General features: G+C 52.8%; 5 protein-coding genes across 5 annotated transcripts; 2 read left to right on the forward strand and 3 right to left on the reverse strand.

The window, feature by feature from the left end:
• Positions 1-72: 72 nt before the first annotated feature.
• CDEST_07913 (uncharacterized protein) lies at positions 73-1,421 on the reverse strand (the record flags this gene model as incomplete). The annotated part of the gene is made up of 2 exons (XM_062924072.1): positions 73-1,091; positions 1,166-1,421. The coding sequence occupies 2 exons, from the start codon at positions 1,419-1,421 to the stop codon at positions 73-75; spliced, it is 1,275 nt and encodes a 424-aa protein (XP_062780123.1).
• Positions 1,422-3,387: 1,966 nt separating this feature from the next.
• On the forward strand, positions 3,388-5,099 carry CDEST_07914 (Putative major facilitator superfamily, MFS transporter superfamily; the record flags this gene model as incomplete). Its single annotated transcript, XM_062924073.1, has 4 exons — positions 3,388-4,049; positions 4,123-4,642; positions 4,705-4,789; positions 4,858-5,099. The coding sequence occupies 4 exons, from the start codon at positions 3,388-3,390 to the stop codon at positions 5,097-5,099; spliced, it is 1,509 nt and encodes a 502-aa protein (XP_062780124.1).
• A 3,485-nt stretch (positions 5,100-8,584) lies between these two features.
• On the reverse strand, positions 8,585-9,448 carry CDEST_07915 (uncharacterized protein). Its single transcript, XM_062924074.1, has 4 exons — positions 9,249-9,448; positions 8,970-9,174; positions 8,852-8,899; positions 8,585-8,783 (listed from the first exon to the last, which is right to left on the reverse strand). The coding sequence occupies exons 1-4, from the start codon at positions 9,290-9,292 to the stop codon at positions 8,730-8,732; spliced, it is 351 nt and encodes a 116-aa protein (XP_062780125.1). The 5' UTR covers positions 9,293-9,448; the 3' UTR covers positions 8,585-8,729.
• A 533-nt stretch (positions 9,449-9,981) lies between these two features.
• CDEST_07916 (uncharacterized protein) lies at positions 9,982-11,350 on the forward strand. The gene is made up of 2 exons (XM_062924075.1): positions 9,982-10,409; positions 10,469-11,350. The coding sequence occupies exons 1-2, from the start codon at positions 10,253-10,255 to the stop codon at positions 11,116-11,118; spliced, it is 807 nt and encodes a 268-aa protein (XP_062780126.1). The 5' UTR covers positions 9,982-10,252; the 3' UTR covers positions 11,119-11,350.
• A 958-nt stretch (positions 11,351-12,308) lies between these two features.
• CDEST_07917 (Putative short-chain dehydrogenase/reductase SDR, NAD(P)-binding domain superfamily) lies at positions 12,309-13,703 on the reverse strand (the record flags this gene model as incomplete). Its single annotated transcript, XM_062924076.1, has 3 exons — positions 13,627-13,703; positions 13,067-13,511; positions 12,309-12,961 (listed from the first exon to the last, which is right to left on the reverse strand). The coding sequence occupies exons 2-3, from the start codon at positions 13,425-13,427 to the stop codon at positions 12,309-12,311; spliced, it is 1,014 nt and encodes a 337-aa protein (XP_062780127.1). The 5' UTR covers positions 13,428-13,511; positions 13,627-13,703.
• Positions 13,704-14,746: the final 1,043 nt, after the last annotated feature.

The raw sequence follows: 14,746 nt of genomic DNA on the forward strand, positions 1-14,746 counted from the left end.
TGTCTTCTCGAAAAAGAAATAAAACAGAAATAAATAAATAAACCCAGTAGCCCCGGAACGTACACCCACCTATCAAACCTCGGGAGATTCTTCTCGAGCATTGGACTCCCACATTTGGTTCGCCCAGTGCATCTCATTCTTCAATGAGAAGGACGGTTCATGATCGATTATGCTCTGCCACTCGGTGATCTTCCGCTTCCATGCCACGACGCACGCTCCCCGGAGCTCGGCGGAGGACAGCTTGGAAGTGTTGATGTGTTGCGTCTGGTGCTGCGGCGTGCCTTTCTGCAGGTCGCACCAGTCGCGGAGCAGCCTGCAGCGCTCCTCGGCCGTCGTGCGGTCCCTTTCGCCCTCGAGCCAGTGGTCGACCAGGTAGCTGGCGTGCTCGTCCTGCGAGAACCACGGCATCAGTTTCAGCTCATCCTGGCAGCGGTCCAGCTGCTGCTGCGTGAGCTCTTCCTGGAACTGCATCAGGATGTCCTGCGCCGAGACGCCGTCGCGCATGCGCTCCCGATCGCCGGCGATGTCCGTCAACGCCTGGGCGAGCGGCGTGCTCGTGCCGCTGATGATGGTCCTGCTGGCCCAGTGGAGGGTGCGGGCATAGTACAGCGCGAGGTCCGTCCGGTTCCGCTCCTTATCTTCTGCGCCGGGGGCGTTGCTGAGGACCAGGACCTCGACGAACTGGCCCCAAGAGTTGAGTCTCTTGACCGAGGCGATCCTCAAGACCGTAGGGGCGAGGCTGTTCAACTGCTGCATGGGGTCGACGATGTGCGCCATGGACTTCGTCGCGAGCGGAACGACGATCTCGAACGGATGGCCAGGGGAGCAGAGGACGCCGGGGAAGACCCGGTCCCAGATCTTCTGGCGCTGCTCGACCGGCATGACCCAATCCACCTCTCGGTCCATGTGCAGCTCCGGCTGCATCAGCGGCATGCCCATCTCCACGATTTTCGTGGCGGGGAAAACCGTCCTCTTGAGGAAGAGATGCTTCAAGCTGTTGAACTTGGCCGACTCGCCCCGGGCGTCTTCAGGCTGACGTGGGGGCTCGTCCTGCATCCAAGGGTAAGCGATTAAGCTATTAGTTTTCACAACTACGTCGACGAGGTTCAAACGTCAGTATGACTTCACTCTTCAAATATACCCCCACGGACTCGGGCTGGCTTACTATAGGCATGGATGTAGATCCAGACCTTCGTGTCAATCGTCCAGTCGAACCATTCAGTCGAAACGGACGAGAAGCCACAGTTGATCAGATACTCTGTGAGCTCCACGGCTGATTTTTCGAGAAGCTCATCAATCCTGGCGGTGCCATTCGGAACTTTGGAGCTTCTGAACTTCTCCAGCATCAACTCCCGCCTCTGCTCTGGCGTCAAAGCAGGGGGAGCGGCGCTGCCTTCCATGTTGTCATTGTTGTCGGCCATTGTTGGCAGTCGATCGCCGTTCTAGTTCGTCCTTGCAGGGGGGTCCGCAGATAAAAAGAAGAATTTAGCGAGGTGATACAATGTTGAGTGTTGGAGTCTAGGTCGTAAATCTCTTCGCCGTCAAGTCGTACTAAACCTGCTGTGCTCCTGTATTGGCGAACAGGTAAGAAGAGGCTGAGGGTCCAAGACTACTATGGTTTTCAAAAAGCCCTGTATAGAAGAATTTGAATAGAAAACATTGAGATACCGTCTGTCTCAAACAGAATGAATCACATTTGGAGGCTTCCAGTGAATTCTCGGCTAGGCTGCATTGTTATTGAGCACAAGCGTGAATCTAACAGTGCAATTGCCTGTTGCAGACTAAGAGTACACAAAAGGCTACAGGGATACCAGACATCTGATGCCATGGCTGTGGAAATATTCAGTAAGGGTTTGAAAGTAACTGAACAGGTGTACTAGAGAAAATAGGGGGGGTTGAAACTGCTATCTATTGTAGACGCCTAAACAACCTAACATCTATTGCTGACCTATTCTGCACAAACTGACATCTAAATCGACTCATTAAGATAACATAAAGTAGTTTAGAAAATAACGTTTTGAGCCCTAAACTACTTCTTAAGTGTGCTTGTTGAGTTGTGAACATCCTAATGTTTTTCGTCTACAATATTGTATTCTAGGATTTCCATTTTTGTCGTAAACCTGCTTCTTCTTGTTAGACATCATGTGCAATATTGCGCAATCAGGTCTTTGAGTAATTCCACTCAGTATTCTGGAACTTGAATAGAAAGCAAAATGGAAGCCTTTTGTTGCTTTACATTAAATGGTTCCGCAATTTATTGAATAGAAGACACAACTCTTGCCTTACGACTCATTTGTACAACTCCCTACGACTTGAAGCATAGCAATGCTTCAGTTTGTTACTGCTTTTAGAGCATTTCACTCATAGGTAAAGACTATTGCTGTAGCTAGACATGAATTTTCTGCGTCCTTGAGAGCATCCGGTTGAAGTTATAATGCGATGCATCACAACCTTGAACACCGCACAACAGGTGTAAAGCCTGTATTTTGTTTTATCGAACTGACTTTCGCTTCCTGATTCGACAACCCCCAACATCACCAGGCCATAAAGCAGATCCACGTATTGTATTGCAATCCGCAGAACTTTCACCAGGCAGTGAGTGACCTGAAATCACCTTCGTCTATGTACGTTCTTATCAACTGCACCAGCCACCTTTTGATGTTACTCGTCGGTGGCATCTCTCAACCCACCATGTCCGCTGGCTCGATAGTTGGACAAGATCCCAAACTTGACGGTTCCAACACCAAGGCATATCTCGGGTAAAGCACTTCTTGGCTGCATACAATCGATAACTGCGGCCCGAACACCCTGTCAGCTTCTTGTTTACCGCCAATCCCAGAGCCAATCGCTTCTAGATAAAAGCAACTTACCCCGGACTTTCCTTATCTTGCTTCTCCGCCTCCGCTGGAACGAGGATGACAGTGTCTCGAATCCTTTATCTGGAAGGCATCGCCAAGCCTTCCCAACGGGTTTCATTCCCTGTATCTTGAGGGAAAACGCCCTCTTGGCCCAATAGGTTCATGACCTTCTAGATCGCATTGAACAATCGAAAGTGACCTGGTTTGAAGATATGACATATGGAGAACAGGGTGTTTTGCCAGAAGAGGCTCGTCACAACCCGACAGGGCATTCGCCAATGACAAGGCAATTGGCCAGGAGACAACGCTGGGCAGATGCTCAATCAACCGCATGGTTGGCCTCGTTCAATGTCTTATCTCTTGCAGGCGGAGTCACCACATGGCGTTCACGCCTGCACCAACGTCCAGGGCCACAGAAAGCGCCAACGGAAGTATTTAAGAAGTAGAAGGCCGTCCCGGAGACGGCACTGCAAACGCGGCCGCATCAGCTCCCAAATCGCGCATCCACCGCGGTCTACCGGCACACATAATGTCCGACACCGCCACGCAGTCCGAGAAGAACAATGGCGGCGACCTCGTTCTGGCACCGGTCCATCCCGACACCGCCAGCGTCGACGCGGAAGCGGCGCACAGCTATGTCATCGACCCCGCGGCCGAGGCGAGACTGGTCCGCAAACAAGACCTGCGAGTGCTCCCCATGGTCTTCCTCATGTACTTCTTCACCTTCCTCGACCGGACGAACCTGGGCAACGCCAAAGTCGCCGGCATGGAGGCGGACCTGGGCCTGGGCACGTACGGCTTCAACATCGGCGCCTGCCTCTACTATGGCATCTACTTCTTCGCCGACATCCCCGCGTCGCTGAGCGTCAAGAAGTTCGGGTTCATCATGTTGCCCATCAGCTGCATCGCCTTTGGCATCGTGACTCTCTGCACGGCCTTTATCACAAACGAAGGCAGCTTCTTCGCGATCCGGTTGCTCCTCGGCCTCACCGAGTCCTTCCAGTTCCCGGGCCTCAGCTACGTGGTGTCCCGGTTCTATCGCCGCAGCGAGGTGACCACACGGGTGTCCTTCTTCATGCTTGGCGCGGCCGGGCTGGCCAGCGCTTTCGGCGGTCTCCTCGCCTCCGGACTGCTGTCGCTGGGAAGCATCGGCTCCGTCTCCTCGTGGAGGAATATTTTCCTGGTCGAAGGGTATGTACCATCCAATTCTTCTTGCCAAGTTTGGTTTGTCGCAAGAAGTTGTTGGTTGACAGTCTGCCCCAAGAATAATCACAGTCGGCGTCGGGATCATCTCGCTCTATCTGTTCCCAGCCGATCCGTCCAAAACGCGCATCTTCAACGAAGAGGAGCGGAGCCTCGCAATGGCCCGCATCTTCCACGACCAGCCGGCCATTCGCGAGCACAAGGAGAAGATCACCTGGGGCCTCATCAAACGCGGCGTCGTCAACGTCAACGTCCTCGTCGGCGCCTGGATCTACATCTGCGACCAGATCACGGTCCAGGGTCTGTCCATCTTCACGGTCACGATCCTGAGACTCAACTACCCGGGCCGCTCCACCGTGGAGATCCAGCTGTTGTCGGTGCCTCCGCCATTGTTCGGCATGGTCTTTGGTCTCGGCGTCGCATACATCACCATGAAGACGCGCAAGCACGGAGTCGCCATTGCCATGTGCGCGGCCTTGAACGTCATCGGGTACTCCATCTGGCTGGCCTCGACGAACGCGCAGGCGAGATACGCCGCCATCTTCCTCAACACGGCGGGGGGCTTCAGTTTCGGGACGTTGGTGAGTTGAGCACATGGCTGTAATGGTTCCGCTGCCGAAGATCAATACGCTTACGAAACCAGGTTCTGAGTTGGACTCTGGCCAACGCCGCTCCGGATACAGTGCGAAACGTAGCAAACGGCGCCGTGTCGGGTCTCGCCAACATCGGTACGTTTGTCTTGTGTCTTGAATCCCATGATGATATCTTCAACAGCCGGCTAATATGTACAACGAAGGCTCCATCACCGCCACTTGGAGTTACATCAACACCGATGCGAAGACAGGTTACCGCATCGGCAATAGCTTGAACACGGCTACTGCGGTCTCGGTCATCATCGCATCCCTAGGACTTGTAGTTCATCAAAAATGGGAGAACAAGAAGCGTGCGCAGGGTGGCCGTGATTACCGCCTGGAGACCACTGAGGAGGAGGTGGCGACGCTTGGTCACCTTCACCCAGAGTTTAGATACATCAACTGAAGCCTCTGAGCAGCGAAAACCACCAAAGGTTGTTCGAGTCTTTGTGCTGGATTGAACTTTTTGATGGTTTCTGAAACAGCAGAATCCAAACTTGAGAAACCTGTCGAGTTGACGATAAAAAAATCGTGTTGATACAGAAGTGGCAAATTTTGAGTAACGGGTGGCTCGTACTCACGGCTGTATCGAACAGTGAGAAGAATGGGATCAACAAGTTGAGATTCCCAACGCCAAACACAGACATGGATGAGACTGCTTCTGTTGGGGTCACAGGCAACACTCTTCCGAGTCAAACCCATCCGCCTCACATAAATGAAGACTAGGAAAACACAGTTTTCGGCAACTGGCTGAAATGAAACTCGGGCTTGGGAAGTCAGCTGTTCGATTCCCGGACCAGAACGGGAGAGTCAGGGTTGTCGAGCCGAGACTCTTCGTGGCGGTCAAGACCGGAGCGTTTCTCTCACACACTCTCTTTTTCCACCCCAGCACTTCACTCCGAATCTGAAAGATTGGCTGCATGACAGTGCCCTGCGCCCTGATCTAGGCAGCCGTTCGTCGAGTAATTTATCAATCCTTGCAGCGGTGCCATCACGAGCACCGTGCTCTGTACAAGACGGCGTTCACGTCCAGTAAGCTGTGACGAACCAACCCCCACGTGGAAGCTTGTGCGACGAAGGCCTCCACGAGACAAAGTCTTTTAAGCTTAGTGACACTAATCAAACTCGAAAAACCTAAGATACCGAAAAGCGCAAATCCGCACACGCAACCCAACATTCTGGATGATAGCTAGCATTCATGAGATGATCGCAACTTCCACGCCCGGAACGACCCCGCAAGGGACCATTGCAATCTTTCTCCTGATTCGTGGCGCCTGCGCCCACATTCCGCGACCAATCGGCGTAAACCTGCCCTCGTCCACAGGGCCTCAACACGAAAGCTGATTCAATGGCACTTCACTCTGTATCTCCCCAGGCAAATGTAAGGTGGAACTTGTTCCATCGGGAACCATTCTCCTGTACTCAGGGGGTTTCCAGGCTGGGAAAAGCTTATGTATGAGTTTAAATTGAGGTTACATTTCAGTTGATGACGGGTGCCGAGTGTCCTGAGCGCCCACTCCAAAAGGCATGAGGCGAAACTTTCTTTGTCTTATCAGCAGCAGCAGCAGGCAACCGGAAATATCACGTCCGACGTTACACGTCCGGGTTTCTATCTCTTACAAACTTGCTCATCAAAGTCCATATGCAAAGGCGTACCAGGTAGATTATCAAACATCACTCACCGTAAGGCAACCTTTGCTGTTTTTAGCCATACACTTGGTTGGCTTTCACATCTGCTCGTCCCGAAGTCCTATTCCTGTGCATAGACTTTCATTCATAGACCTCAACCAATGGTTCGCCCACATGGAGACTTCGTTCATACCGCTTCCCTCCCCAACACCCAGCACCCTAGAACTAGAAACCTGCATAGTAGCCTGGTCTGGGCCAATCTTTGATGCGGCTCATGGCCCGCAGGAGTCTTCAGTGGCCTCACCCACTCTATTTCATCGATATGATGCCCTGAGTCAAGCTGAGATCCGATGTTAGGGAAGGCTGCTGTTCCGTAGCCCCCACGGAAGTTTTCGCCGGATCCACTGGCGTAGAGCTTGAATCAATCAGACTTGGGTCAGGATACACCCGCGGCTTCGAGGGTACTCGTATCGAACAATTTGGGTAGCATGACTCAGATTGGACTGAGGCTGTTAGCACCCAGTTCCCGTCGTCACCTTAGACATGGAGTTGTCCCCATGTCGTGGATCGCCGACGCCTTAGCTGTCTGACTCAACGCCCTTGGCCGGCCCCATGAATGTAGCCAATGTCTCTAAGTAGACCCAAAGTTGTCAGCTGGCTCTCTGGTCACTTGCTTGGTTGATCCCAAAGACAGGTGGGGCTGGGGGCTCGAAGCAGATCATTTCCAATTACAATGCTTGAGCTTTGGGCATATCACCCCGTCTGTCATTCCACCAATTGCATGGCTGGCTTGCTCCAACCAAGTAGAGCAGTCAAGCTTCGGGAGTTTTGCTCGAGTTCCAAATGACCGGACTCGGGCTCCAAATGATCGGGTTCGGACTCGGAAGAAAGCCCTTTCTCATAGAAACGAAACCGCATGCGATCACTGGGGATGGATCATTCGATACGCGAGTCACCGCACAGCTTGCCCCTTCCGTTGCGCAGCATGCGGTTTGCTTATCCGAGATGCTGTCTTCGGACGGGATCGCTGTACTTTGGCCTCTGAACAATCTTGGTGATGTGAACATGTGACCCCGCGCAAACTGTAGTGGACATCGTACTGCTTCTCGAGGCAGATAGACACCTCAGACTCCAGCCCACAACCCGTCAATGGCCGTTGTCCGGACTTCATCAGACCGAAAGTCGCCGGCGGCCGGGTCCTCCCACCACGTGCTCAGCTCCTACTTTCACGTACCGACTCGAGTCAAGCTTTCATTCGGTCAAGTTCCTTCATTTGTCCAAGAGAAGAAGAGCCATCCGCTCTACTAATCATATAATATCGAGGCTTTGCCTGCCCAGCGGTTTTCTTCCATGTGATGGCATTGGTTCTGTAATACGCATCGCGGCCAACTGATCCATGTTTGAAGCAATGTATTAGCCGGACCAGTGGTTTCCCTCAAGGTTGCCCATTTTAGCATCGTCGCGGCGGGGATCGGCTTGCAGCGATAGTAGACTTTCTAATCTGCAGCCCCATTCAAGTAGGTATAAGCTTACAACCATAAACTCGTACTTTGACAAGCCATCACAAGTCCGAACAAGCGGCTAGAAGCAAATACGAAAAGTCTGGGGAGGGGACCCTGGCATTTCTACTGGACCCCCCCTAACGAAAACTAGGATCGTACAGGTCGAGGTACCAGCTCTTACGCCCGTTGCGCTGCGAATGACTAGTAATTACATGTCGATCGGCAGAATTCTCGCCGAAACAATATAGAATGCTGGGGCATGGATGCCAGTGTCCCGTAGTCGGTTTCATCGCCCGATGTCGCAACCGGCAAAAAGCTTGTCCTGCGAGAGGCTCGTACGAGGGGTCTGCTTGGGTAGGATTGCGAGATCAAGCCGTTTCCCCCATACACAATCCGAGTTTTGGGGGCTTGGCTGATAGCTCTTGGCAGCAGGGCCTACATGCAAGTCGGTGTGCCATTCTGTCAGTGTTAGCGGCAAAAGTCGACGACAAGTCATGAATAGGTGAAGGTGACTGTTTTGACATCCAGTCCCATGAATACGTGTATCAACCAAAAATGTTCACGAGAAGGAAGAAAGGCAAGCAAGGTTGAGCTCGGGAAGAGGGTCTGGGTAGAATGAAGCATAGTGCCATTGGGAGACAGAACTTGCGCTTCTCTTTTGGCTTTCTTGTCCCGCGCGGTAGATCAACGTTGTGGGGTAAACACAAACAACAACAACCTTTGGCTCGTGCAGTCCGGGACGAAAAATCAAAGTTGGAGGTTATTATGCAGGCAGATCTTATTTGACAGTTTTACACACAACTAATATCTACATTGGAAGACAATCCCATCCTTGTTATTACACTGTTTCGGGTATGCAGCACTACTGGCTATAGACCTGGCGACTTCCACGCCGTTCCCACATCTCAGTTGGCCTCGGAGCCCTGCGCACCGCACTTCTTCTCGCAGTAGTAGTTCATCTAACAAAGATCAACAGAGTCAGAATTCTGTAGTCAATAAGCAAAGCATCAAGTTGCAGTTGACGTACCTCATCACCACCAATGTGCCAGCCACCGGACGTGCACTGAAGACCATCCTAGTCATTCAAAGTTAGCTTGACTTGCTATCCAACACTTCACTTCAAACAAAGGCTGTGGGGGGCGTACAAAAGTGCAGTCAGGGCACTTGTCCCACTGCTTGTTGCCAGTGTTGCGGTTCTTGTAGTAGTTGCAGGCGCACTTGGTCGCATCAGGGAGAATCTCGTAGTCCTTGTACGATCCGTAGGTGATGCCGTACGGCGTTCCGTTGCCGGTGCTGCCATACTTCCTGGCTGTGATGCAGACAGCAGCGCTGTGCAGCTTGGCGACGGCACTGTTGTCACTCGTCAGCATACTGACAACAAACGCCAGGAGTTCTGTAGCGCTTGAGAGGGCAAACAAACGTACACGCCGGTCATGACCGCAAGGGAGACGAGAGTAGTGATCTGCATGTTGACTTCGGATTTCTTGTGTCAAAATGTGTGAGCAAAAAAGATTGTGAGAATACAGAGAGAGAATGAGGAAGCAGATTTGATCGAATCTTTGTCAGATGTGCAACGAGATTTTGAATTATCGAGAAAGGAGTCAGCTGGGGGTTAAAGTACACAAGACAATTGTAGCAGTCACCCGAAAGATGATAGCTTGAAGCAATCACCACTCGCCTTATCTTTTTCCTCTGCATTTTTCTTCACACTTGAAGACAGCTAATCTATTGCAAGCAGACTATTGAAATGCATTACTCGATCACCGGCAAGGTCGAATTTGATAATCTTTTCCCCCTTTGGCGCCACAGAACTTCATTCTGTTCCTTGATCAAAACATGGTCCATACGAGATGCCGTCTAACGTTCGATACCCTCTCGGCTGACAGCTCGTTGGCTGCTGAGTCGCGTGATATGGGGGCTGCCATGCTCAATCAAGAAGGTCGCCACTCCGCCGTGATCTCGACAACTACCGTCCATGGTCACGAGTTGGTTAGTTACCCAGTCAGATAATCAGGAGACTGCACGATGGCACATGGGTCTGGGGTTCTGGAAGGGTTCCGACTCCGGGAACAAACATGAGCGGCCCCACCATCTACATTGGTGTGTTAATGACTCGCCATGTCGTTCCTGGACCCGTCTTCATGGGTGTGCTTGAGATGACTTCACGCATTCGGATGAACCCGTCCGTCGCTGTAGATGAGATGGTTCTGGCCTTGAGCAAGCATGACCGCAATTGGGAAACGAGTTGGCAGATCAAGACGACATCCTACGACAGCCTCGAAACTGGATTTCATGTATAAAGTCTGTCCTAAACTCCCACAGCTTGACAACTATTCCTCACCCCTCATCCTCCGTCTCTCATTCCTCACCAGCTCAACGCCTCAACACTCTCATTCTCAGTAATCTCGGTCTTTCTCTTTTTTACAAGATGGTCTCTGCACGCTTCGTCGCCGTTCTTGCGGCTGCCGCCACGGCCGTCAGCGCCGCCCCGATTGTCGACCTCGAGCTGCCCACCAACATCACCGAGGCTGCCGACCGTGATCTCCGCAACGGCGAGATGGTCGTCTTTGGAGCCGAGGGCCGCTGTAAGTTCACCTTCCCCCGGGACTCCAGGGGTGTTACTGACGTCGCGACTCTTCTCTAGCCCACATCATCACCGAGGACACCTGGTCCCTTCTCCTCAAGACCATGGACATCCTGCCCGAGCCTCCTGCCGTCGACGAGGAGTGGCTCAAGGCCGCCGAGAGTCTCACCGAGATCCCCGTCAACGTCACCGAGGGAGCCCTCGACAAGCGCGACTGCAACAGCAACTACCAGACCGTCGTCGACCGCACGGAGCGCTTCGTCGACTGGGACGTGCAGATGTCCCCCGTCGTCATCGGCGTCGGCAGCAAGGGCATCGACATCACCATCTCCAAGTCCTACGCCGTCGGCAACACGGTCCAGGTCAGCGCCGGCATCGACCTGACCCTCATCAAGGACCGCCTCAAGAGCAGCCTGGGCATCAACTACTCCCGCACCTGGACCACCACCCAGGGCTACCTCATCCGCGGAACCGTCGACAATGGCTACACCGGCGTCGTCATCACCCGCCCCTGGACCAACCGCCGCTACGGACGCACCTTCCAGGGATGCGTTGGCAGCCTTCGCCAGACCGGCACCTTTATGGCCGATTCCCACGAAGAGGGCTCCTACGAGGGTGTTTCTTGGGTTGGTGGCGCCATCACTGCCTGCATCAAGAAGCAGAGCTCCATCCCTCTGACCCGCTGCAACGGATCCGGCGCTTTCCGCTAAATTTGACGTCGTGCCAGGAGACAGGCCGCGCGATGTTTGTAAAGACATCTAGGTTGCGCATCTTACGCGCGATCGGCAGCGTGTCTCTTGGAAAGATGGGGTTGAAAGCACATCAAACATCCTTTTCAATCTTCAATAATCTTTTTTCCACTACATAGCTATTTTTTCAGGGGAGGAGAGGCAGTAATATGCTACAACTGTCTGATGAGGTTTAATAACGAGGATTGTCCGCATTACGGTGCCAATAGTCATCTATCGCCATTGTGACCATGCGAATCTGCTTGCACGAGGGCTTAGCTACATGCTTCTTTTTACCTATTCGCCTTTTGCCTCCAACCTTACTACCATTTCTTTCTCGTCTTGAATGACGTTCCTCCATACGCTTTCAACCCATCGATTTGGCTATACGTCAAAAAGTACCTACTTAGCCAAACTGGCGCCTTCTCTATCCAAGCTTAGAAAGAGGGGTGTTTTCGTTGAGAGACTGCTGATGACGGATATTTTAGTTACCGCTAAACTAAAGGTGTTGTGGCCAACGTATATTTTGACATCCAGGTCAAAGCTTTATTTCAACCACAAGTTTAGCCAAAACTGGAATGAAAAACTCCAATAGATGATGCCATGCTACTTACTTGTCTGAAGCTTAAAACGGCAGTCCTCTTATCTCCCACCCATCATTGTCGGGGAAGACCTGAGCAATAAACTGGTGAAAAACGTCAAGCACCCATATGAAAGAGCATTGCCTGCATCTTGTCATCAGGGGTACATGCTGGACGGCGTTGGAAGTTTGGGGGAAACAGTGATTCATTAGGTTCAGAACAACTAAACTTTGAAGCTGATCAATTTTCCAGTTGCAAGGGCCATTAAAAGGCACTATCCCACGGGAACTCTTCGAGTTATCCCTTGAGAGAACCCAGTTACCGAGTTTGTTGGGCCTGTGAGTCTTCTGGCGATCTAGGATTTCCTGCGTCACGCTACAATTTGCCGAGGTCACGTTAAAAATTGGTAAGACTATTGCAGCTCGAAAACCCCCAACACCACTTTTCGAGATGTCCAGCATGGTCGACATTATAGATAAGCTCGTCCCCGAGGTCCGGTTGACGGCCAGATGTGGCCGATAAGGAATGGAACGCTGTACTATCGATCAAAGGAACCAAAGAAAAACATTAACAGGCAGAGGTGTCGAGCCTTCACAAGTACGGCCCTAGGATCTCCATCGTCTTGTCCCAAACGCGCCCTTGCGCCTCTCGCCTCAAACCTTCCAAAATCTCTCCCTTCTCGGAAACCTCGCACTTGTGATTGACCAAGAACATCCCCCTCTTCCCCTTCACCCCCCTCGTGTTCCTCCCTCCCTCCTCCTCCTCCCGGATTCTGGGCCCGCTGCCTCCGATCTCCCCACTCGTGGCATTGTAAACATGCCTCTCCCCGGCCTCCTTCTCATCGAACCCAATAAACAGAAACGCCGGCCTCATCAGGTTAGTCCACGGCATCGGCGACCAAGTCGTCGGGACGTGGTACCGCGCCATATTTCCCGTGTCCACGGCGCCGGGCCAGTTGTGCACGAACGTGACGCTCCCGTTGCCGGGCTCCGAAGCCAGCCGGTCGAGGAAGAGCGTGTTCATAACGGCCATGTGCGTCTGCGTTCGCATGCCGCCAAAGTTTCCCGGTCTCTCGAGGTTGAGGTCGTCGGGGAGGAAGCCCTTGGCCGAGAGCATGCTACCAGCGAGCACGGTCAGCACGCGCGGGGCGGGGGCAGCGCGGAGGAGAGGGAGGAGTTGCAGCGTGAAGAGCATGCGGCCGTAGTACTCCAGGGTGTGGGTGACGTCCAATCCTTCTGTAGTGTCTGGTTTCGAGAGCGTGTCAGCATCAACGTCGCTAGCCCAACGCGGTAAAGCAAGGGGATATGTTGACGTGGACTTTGTGTGTGTTAGGGGGAGCGATTTCTTACTGTTTCTTCCGCCAAAGGGGCCATACCCCGCCGTCAGGCAGAGGAAGTCGAGCCGTGGCTCCTTGGCCTTGACCAGCTCACAGATGCGCTTCGTCTCGGAGAGGAGCGAAACCTCTCCTTCGACCCAGATGAGCTCGGCCGACGGGTTTTTCTGGCGCAGGTCCTCGAGCAGCGGTCTCATGGCGGGCTCGGTCGCCTTGCGGCCGACGACGTACGCCTTGACGGGAAAACCGAGGGAGACGAGCTCGATGAGTGTGAGCTTGCCGATTCCTGACGTCCCGCCAACGAACAAGGCGGTCCGCGGTGTTGTTTCCGCCGTGAGTTGGGCATTGGACTGCCGTACTTGGGCGGCGGTGACCATGTTACCTAGGGAAAAGGAGATTCAAATATGGAGGATGAGGTAGACGGCTTGTGATTCTCTCGTTGTTATCGTGGGTAAAACACTCTGAGGCGGAAGCATCAGTTTCCAACGACTCCGAATCGACATCACTTTATAGGCAATGGGGGTGTCGTATGGTCTCGGACAACCTCGCATTCCCAGAATGGTTGGATTGGCTTACTCGCAAGGCCGCTTGCGCTAGTGGAAATCGGAATCCTTTGGTCTGTCCAATGCGCGTGGGAGAACCATCAATGATGACTGCTATATTATGGGTTTGTTTCCTTGTACTCCGTTTCTAGAACAGGCGACACCTCGCATTCCGAATTTGGTTTCCGAAAGCCCCATTCCAGGCCGGCGCCGGCGCTTACGCTATCGGCTAACGGCCCCACCCGGATCAAACCGGTGGAGACTTTGGCCTTATTGAGAGAGATTGCGAGCCTGGAAATTACTTACCTACCTACCTACCTGCCTACCTACGAGGAAAGACAACGAGTCGGCGGGGTTTAGATACACTATGAGGTGGTTCTCAGGTACAAGTCATTCGCCCAAGTCTCATAAAATCCCCAACATGCTCTTCTCTGTCCGACCAATCAGTCTTACTAGCCAATAAGCCAACGATTCGTGATACGGGGCCTGGGGGGGCGCGGTGGGAGTGCATCGGTAGGGTAGACGTTTCAACCAGTCGATCCTGATGGATAACCACGTCGGTGAGGGCCATAAATTCTCTATGGGGATAATGCGATGACATGGCGGACTATCCAGTTTAGAGAATGCCAATCTCCAGCCACGGTGACGAAATCGCCGTTTTTGCCTGCCAATGAAGTGCATTTTTTCCCAGGGCAAATCTCAAAGTCTTCATTTGAGCTTAGGGTCTGGGCAGAAGCTTATTCTGCTCGTTTTTCCTCGGCGCACAAGAGGCTTGCACTAGCGAGCGGAGAAGCCATGGCGGGACAAGCAGCCAAGCGCCAAGCAATGCAGGGCTCAATGGAACATAGGGACGTCGAGCGAGGATGCAACCTGAAAAGGGCCAATGGTCAATTCTCTGTCCTGTAAAGAGCTTGGGCGTATCTTGCAAGAATGAAGAATCAGCCTGGCACAATGCGGATAAGGTCTTTGGGACAACACGTGCCGTCGACCTACGACCGCCTGATGAATTCCGGTAGGAGATTTACGAGATGTGAAGAAGAATGCCCAACCGAGTCAGGTCAAACTGGTCGTACGTAGGTCAAGAGTGGTATCCACCAACAAAAGCCTTCTTTCCTCAGCAGTTGGTCATTCGGCCTGGTGGTGTACCATCATGG

This window comes from Colletotrichum destructivum, chromosome 5 (assembly GCF_034447905.1).
Source record: "Colletotrichum destructivum chromosome 5, complete sequence".
Classification (NCBI taxonomy): Eukaryota; Fungi; Ascomycota; class Sordariomycetes; order Glomerellales; family Glomerellaceae; genus Colletotrichum; species Colletotrichum destructivum.

Coding starts and splice junctions, on each gene's coding strand:
- CDEST_07915 (XM_062924074.1), bottom strand. CDS start 9,292: ATGCAGATCACTACTCTCGTCTCCCTTGCGGTCATGACCGGCGT. Junction 9,175..9,248: donor CTTGCGGTCATGACCGGCGT/GTACGTTTGTTT, acceptor GAGTGACAACAG/TGCCGTCGCCAAGCTGCACA. Junction 8,900..8,969: donor AGTGCCCTGACTGCACTTTT/GTACGCCCCCCA, acceptor TTGAATGACTAG/GATGGTCTTCAGTGCACGTC.
- CDEST_07916 (XM_062924075.1), top strand. CDS start 10,253: ATGGTCTCTGCACGCTTCGTCGCCGTTCTTGCGGCTGCCGCCACGGCC. Junction 10,410..10,468: donor CTTTGGAGCCGAGGGCCGCT/GTAAGTTCACCT, acceptor ACTCTTCTCTAG/CCCACATCATCACCGAGGAC.